General features: G+C 44.0%; 1 protein-coding gene across 1 annotated transcript in view; it reads right to left on the bottom strand.

The window, feature by feature from the left end:
• Positions 1 to 5,342, bottom strand: part of LOC118417376 (epidermal retinol dehydrogenase 2-like) — a 7,255-nt gene extending 1,913 nt beyond the window's left edge. Inside the window, exons 1-2 of the mRNA XM_035822930.1 lie at positions 4,853 to 5,342; positions 3,554 to 3,685 (exon numbers count right to left, since the gene is read on the bottom strand). Of these exons, the coding sequence (XP_035678823.1) occupies positions 3,554 to 3,685; positions 4,853 to 5,182 (462 nt within the window). The 5' untranslated portion in view covers positions 5,183 to 5,342. The remainder of the gene's footprint in view (positions 1 to 3,553; positions 3,686 to 4,852) is intronic.
• Positions 5,343 to 7,500: the final 2,158 nt, after the last annotated feature.

The following is a 7,500-nucleotide window of genomic DNA, read 5'->3' as shown; positions in this document are numbered from 1 at the left end:
GCCTGACTTGTGTTCTAACCTCTGGGTCTTCTCTCTCATCTGGCTGATGGTATGGCACAGAAGAGCAAGGTCGTCCGCGAAGTCTAAGTCATCTAACATGTCCGTCAATGTCCACTGAATTCCTGTCCTGGCATCTTTGGTAGTTTCCCTCATCACCCAGTCCAGTGCAGTTATAAATAGCAGCGGGCTCAAGAGGCACCCCTGTCGCACTCCGGTGGTCATGTTGAAGGGCTCTGTCAAATCTCCTTCGTGGGATACTTGTGCTTGGAGGTTGTTGTAGAAGACTTTGATCATGTTGATGATCTTTGGGGGTATTCCATAGTGGGCAAGGATGTTCCATAGTGATGTCCTGTCGAGTGAATCAAACGCTTTTTCATAGTCCACAAAAACAGCATACAGTTGTGAATTGAATTCTGTTGATTGTTCCACTATGACTCTTAGGGTTGCGATCTGGTCGCTACAAGATCTATTTGCTCGGAAGCCTGCTTGATTATCTCTTAGTTTGGTCTCCATTGCGTTTGCTGTTCTATTGAGGATGATCCTGCAGAGTAGCTTGCTGGCAACTGAGAGAAGCATGATGCCACGCCAGTTTTTACATTGTGTCAAGTCACCTTTCTTTGGCAGCTTTATAATAGTACCTCTCTTCCAGTCTGTGGGTATCCTCTCTTCTAGCCATATTCTGCTGAGTAGTGGGTGCAGAGCTTCAACAGAAAGGTTACCTGCCTCTTTCCAGGCCTCTGGAGGAATTCCATCGGGTCCTGCGGCTTTCCCGTTCTTGAGTGAAGAGATGGCCTTGCGGATCTCTATCTTGCTTGGTGGGCCAGTGCGAATATCGAGCAATTCAATTGGGGGCTCAATTTCCGGGGGATTCGGTGGAGGTGTGCGATTGAGAATTTCTTTAAAGTGGTCTCTCCAGCGTTCCATTTGTTGCTCCTTTGTTGCAAGCAGTTTACCATTCTTGTCTTGTACTGGCTTGTTTATTTGTCTTCTTTTCCCACTCAGTGTTTTGGTGATTCTATAGAGGGTTTTCATATCCTGCTTTGACGCGGCCTCTTCTGCCTCGGCAGCCTTGTCTGAGATCCACTTCCTTTTATCTCTCCTGCAACTTTTCTTTACTTTCCTGTCAGCTGAGTTGTACTGCTTCATGGCATTGGCCTTCTGGTTCCTGGTTCTGCAGTTCTCGATGTTTGCTTTCAGTTTGCGTCTTTCCTCCACTTTCTCCCATGTGCCCTCGCTCATCCATTCCTTCCTCTCTCTCTTTACCTTTCCCAGAACCTCTTCACATGTGCTTGTGTACGCTTCTTTGATGGTCGACCATTCGGTTTCTATTTCATCATCATCTAACTCTTCCTCATTATCCGAATTATAACGTAGAACATCGAAGCGGTTGGCCAAGGTGAGTACAAACTGCTGTTTTATATCCGGGTTTTTTAGCCTCTCCACATTGTACTTAGTAGTCTTCTGAACTTTCTTTCTGCAAGCGGCGAGACGTACCCTGCAGGCAGCCATAAGTAGATGGTGGTCCGAGCCAACATCTGCACTCCTCTTTATTCTGCAGTCTTGTAGGGTTCCGCGCCACCTTCTAGAAATTGCAATGTAGTCTATTTGGTTCTCGTAGGATCCATCAGGTGATCTCCAGGTCACTTTATGGCTCTCCTTATGTGGGAACAAGGTGCCTCCTATAACCATGTCGTTCACGGAGCAGAAGTCGACAAAGAGCTCTCCATTGTGGTTCATGGTCCCAACTCCATGCTTCCCCATCACACCCTCATTGCCACTGTTTGCTGATCCCACTTTGGCATTCATGTCCCCCATGAGAATAGTGATGTCCCTCTTCTTACGCTTTGCCATGGTGGCTTGCAGCTGTTCGTAGAACAGTTCCTTATCCGCTTCACTTGCATCATTTGTGGGAGCATATGCTTGTATGATAGTTGTGTCCTGGCATCGAGACGTGAACCTAGCAGTGATTATTCTCTCTGAGACCGGTTCCCATTCCATCAGACTCCGTGAACTTTCCTTAGACATAATGATTCCTACTCCTCTTACATGTGTCGGATAGTCTTCTGGGTGACCAGAGTATATAATGGTTTCTCCGCTCTGTAGGGTAGTCTTTCCGCTTCCCAGCCATCTTGTTTCACTTAACCCAGCTATTTCTATTTTAAGACGCTTCATTTCAGCTGCTACTTGATGAACTCTTCCGGCTTGGTAGAGAGTTCTAACATTCCAGGTTGCAATGTTAGTACGGTATTTGGGGGACAAAAGCTTCGGTCGGTTAGACGTCATAGGCTGTCCTCCTCCAGAGGTGTCTTCAAAACTATCAACACGCCTCTTCCCGCCTTGAGTTGATCCTCTAGCAGGTTGAGACTTTCTCACTGAGGTTTTCGTAATCGCGTGCAGCATAGCTGCTATCCACCTATGGGTGATTGACCCAAGGGTTTCTCGTGGTCCATCCTTTGGCGACTACCCAAGCTCCACCCCCTCATTCGAGGTTACAGAGTAGGAATGTGGCACCTACCCCGGGACTAGGAGATTGGTACATTCGGGCTCTCACACCACGGCAAGGCGGATGGACCGGGAGCCGATGTTAGGGCATCCCCGTGAGAGTTTTACACCAACCCTACTGTATAAAACTGGTCCTTTGGAGCTCGAAAAAAGTTGACTGGCATTGTACATTTAGAAATTACTTTGATACCACTCTGATACCTGCTCTCCAAGTAGGGGTTCCGCTGCGACTGTTTTTGACGGGATAAAATAGAGTTCCAAAGGCGTTTTGGGGGCTCTATTTTATCCGGTTTGGTCGGTGGACATGACAAAATGGGACAGGATAAAAACGACTAAATCTGCCGGAGCCAAGCCTCTACTTGGAGGGTAGTTGTAAGTAGGGCTGGGTATCGGTACAGCGTACCGGTACAAAACCGGTTTTTCTTATTGGACCGGTCCAGAAAAACCGGACCTGAAAAAATTAGGTGGACCGGATGTTGGGCCGATTAGAAAATTAACATATTATTTGATCAGGCATTCACACGTTTTGGCGCTTGCAGTTGGAAGAAAATGACAAGAGTGAAGTAGAGTAGAGTTTATAGTAATTTCTACCAATTTGAGGTTTACAGTCAATCGTACAGGTGCAGTTAGCGTTGTAGGATTTTAAAACGCCAGTGTAATTCTAATACTCCACCAAACAGATTTCTTTGTAGTGAAATGGACCATTGGTATGAGTCATACTGAATCAGGTCCAGGTTCAGGTCCGGACCTGGACCTGATCCTCTGGACCTGAACCGGACCTGGACCTGAATTTTCTGTACCGGTACCCAGCCCTAGTTGTAAGTGATAGCAACATACACCTGGCGGTTCATAAGTTCAATTCACGTAAATGATATTTCTCACCCAGAAGTGCGCGTTGGTGTTGATGTCCATGGTTTTCTGGATGAGGTCATCAGGGCAGTCCAGAAACTTCTTAAGATTTTTAAAACTACCATAAGGATTTCGACAACAACTTTTTTTGGTTTTGAATATGACCATTATTAACAGAAGGTCAAATTCTTTATATTCTCACCCAGAAGTGCGCGTTGGTGTTGATGTCCATGGTTTTCTGGATGAGGTCATCAGGGCAGTCCAGAAACTTCCGGCCTGTCACGATCCCAGCGTTGTTGATCAGGATGGTCACGTGGCCCACGCTGCTCTTCACCTGTCAAAGTGATACAGTTCAGGTGTTATAAATTATAAAAGATTCCCTCTGAAACTTAATTCTAATACCTTAAATGTGATTCTTGTTGCTTACAATGGCTGCACAGACTCAAGACAATATTGCAATTCAGGTTGTTGTCTCAAAATCTAAATGTTCTGGGTTCGAATCTTTGTTGGTTGAGCCCTTTGAAAGACACTTTTGCATGTTTCGTCACTAGATTCAAGTGAAAAGTAATACATAACTTGGTTAGAGCGATCTGTTAAGGTGGGTTCACACTTGCGTATATATCTAAGTACGTAGGGGAGTCTTAGCCTCTACCAGGCACACACGTTGCTGGGAAAAAATACATTTCGCATATACAAATAAAGCCAGATAACATGCCAGACGAGTTAGCTGGTGGCAAATCATATTCCTCGGACAGCTAACTCCCCTGGCATGTTACGTGTCAATATTTGTCCAGATTCTACCATTTTTCCTGCGACCCCAGTGGAGCCTTGTAGAGGCTTAAAGAGTTTAACACGGACCTCATGCGAACTTGAGTATATACGCACGTTTGAACCGGTGGGGGTTCAAGTAGCGCTAACTGACCATGCCAAACGCCTGTCAGACTTTTGGCTCGATCGGTTACGCTGCTAGGGTTGTGATCTGACGGCCTGGGTTCGATTCCCGGGAGTCAGAATTTTTGTACATATTTTCTTTCTGTTCTACTTGCCCCTCTTGTCGTTTCACGGCTTTGGATTTGACGTATTAAGGCCGAAAGGCGTTTGAGCAGAGCCACACCCACTGGTAAGGGTCCATCACGTTGGATCAAACTTTATATATACAGTCCGGACTTACGCAGCTTGTGACATACATTCGCGTAATTCCACCATGTGTCATTATACCACCACCTCCAAAAACGTTGTTATAGAGGCCTTCTCAAGATTGTCTTCAACACGTAAATATCTGAATTGTATTACATTTAGTGTATTTAACATTCGGTGTTCAATACAATCTTGGAAAGACCTCTATACTAACGTTTCTTAAGGTGGCGGTATAATGCCACCTGGTGGAATTGTGATAGTCGATGTTTGATACTGTACAATTCAAAATTGTGTATGTTACCGGTTATCGGTCGTGCAAAACAAACAAACAAACAAGCAAACACAAACAGAACAGTTCACTGACCTTCTGCGCGACCCTGTAGATGTCGTCCCTCTTGCTACAGTCGCACACAAAGCCGAACGCCTTCCCTCCTTCCTGCCGGATCATCTGCACAGTCGCCTCGTTCGCCTCCTCGTTGATGTCCCAGGCGACGATGGTGGCCCCCAGGCGGGCGAAGCTGAGCGCCATGCCGCGGCCGAGCCCGCTACCCGCCCCGGTGATCAGCGCGATCTCGCCCGAGACACTTTTCTTCCCGGGCGGGAAAATCAGCCGAACCACGCTCAGCAATCTCGCGACTAACGACACCACAAAAAGCAGAACTACGCCGATTAGATCTTTAAGTATAAACCCCATGGCTCCCTCACGAGAATTACTACCTTCTCACTGAAGAACTTTGATAAAAAAAAAGGAAAAGGGGGCAAAGTCCAAAAGTCCAGTTGACAAGTAACATGTGCACAATGTTACAGTAGGACCTTTGACCAGACATATTAGCCTGGTAACTGGCCATCTAGCATCGGGAGCCCCTCGAAACCTCATGATGGCATCGGTGCTTTGAAAATTGCACACCTGCCCAGTTCATTAGTACTCCAAGCAGAGGTCAGTCTCCGACTGTTTTTTTTTGCCGTTTTTTTTAGACGTTTTTATTAGGCTCTCTACTTTGTACCGTTTTCTTTATGTCTCGATCGCGGGACACAAAGAAAACGGTACAAAGTAGAAAGCCCAATAAAATGCCTAAAACGTAAAAAAAAAACGACTAGAGCCAAACCTATACTTGGAAGTTGGAAGTTGGAGAGTACTGTAAGAGGCCATAGACAGAACTGTGAAGTTCGATTTGCATACTTTGCACCTGCTTGTGTGCAACTTCGTCTAAGTCACCTACTTACCGAGTTATTTCACTTTTCCGACAAAAATCGCCCCTACAGTTCCATAACAAGCTGTCAGGTGGCAGAAACCTACACGTTTCTGTTGTACAAGTTACGCGGAAACACAGATTAACAAAAACGCAGACGCATTAAATGGTTATTCTTTACGGAGCTAATGAAAATAGAATAGATACGTGCAGTAAATAAGTTTTATTTAGCATTGATTATGTATTGATTATTTTTTTATTATGTGCTGTAAATTGGGGACACAAGTGTATAGTTGATTGTTATTATTACCTGCTTGAAAAAAGCAGGTATTGATTCTGGTAGCGATCTTTGTTATTCCGGACCGATTTCTTTCTGGATGGATAGCGATCGCGTTTGCTATGGGGATAGATATTGTGAGCCATTGTGCTATAGCGCGCATAAGAAGTTTGCTGCAGTTTTGTTTTTCGTTAAAAAAAATATTTACACCCCTTTTTTTACTTTTTTTTAGTAGAGTGGTCCCAGTAACTGATAGCTAGCTGAGAAATTAGGCACCACTGTGTTCGGGGTGTATACACATTAGGGATATGAAGCCGATGGCTGCACATATTCACAACTAGTAGAAAGAGTAACTGTGACCATCCCTGTCACCTCGGTATGGAATGAACCAATGTATACACATTAGGGATAAGTGCCAGGTGCAGGTGTAACAATAGGAAACTAGAGTTCGGCGACCTCATACCTCCATGAAAATTTAGAGCTTTCGTAAATCCCATGCAATTGACTAACACATTAACATAATTTATGCATGGTGTTGTTAATCATTGAATAACGTACACATGTCACAATTATAAATTTCCCATTATTAATCATAATCGTGGTTTTGCAATTTTTGCATAAATTATGCAAATAAGTTCCTCGTTACCATATTTGGTATCTGCTTATATTCCAACTATCATAATTAACATGTGTTACATGTATTGAAGTCCAGTTATTGAAAACAATGGAACTATACAATTTCCTCATTAATTATGCAAATTAAGTCCTCATTTGCATAACATGTATATCATTATGAACATCTTTGCCTAAGTTACCTGCATGCCTAAAATGCAGGCAACCCGTCGTTCCTTTCTGCAGTTATTATCTTTGGAGTGTCTTGACAAAAACACCCCTGCAGTTCCACAATTAAATGTTAGGGGACTGAAACTTGCCCCACTTGTTTATGGCGCTAAAAGCTATCTACCACCTAAATGTCAAGACCATAGTATGTCTTGAACAAGAGATACATTGAAAAAACTGCTATGATAGATTATTCTCATTAATTATGCAAATGTACTCCTATTTTGCATAATTAGTATCTTATCTTGTAAAACATTGTCTAAGGTACCTACATACCAAAAATGATGAAAATCCGTTGCTCCCTTCTTGAGTTATCCTCTTCAGAAGTTTTTGACAAAAATGCCCCTGCTATCCCAAAACTAGACGCTAGGGGGCCCAAACTTATGCCATTTCTTTCTGAGCACAAGAGCTATCTAATACTCAAAAATCGTGACCATAGCATGTTCAAAACACCGAGATAGCAAAACCGGAAGTTGCGCTGCAGTACCAAGGAGAGCCGCTAGGGGGCCCAAAATCTTATCATTTCCAGCTTTCATCACACACTACCAACACACCAAGTATGAAACCAATCCACTTAACCCTTCATGAGTTATACTGACCACAAATATGCGGACACACAGACAGAGACACACACAGACACACACACAGACACACCAAAAACTATACCTCCATTTTTTCATGGAGGTATAAAAAGGAAATGGGAGT

Source organism: Branchiostoma floridae, chromosome 6, assembly GCF_000003815.2.
Source record: "Branchiostoma floridae strain S238N-H82 chromosome 6, Bfl_VNyyK, whole genome shotgun sequence".
In the NCBI taxonomy this organism is placed as follows: Eukaryota; Metazoa; Chordata; class Leptocardii; order Amphioxiformes; family Branchiostomatidae; genus Branchiostoma; species Branchiostoma floridae.
The sequence above is the reverse complement of the archived record's forward strand: the minus strand, read 5'-3'. Positions and strand labels throughout refer to the sequence as shown.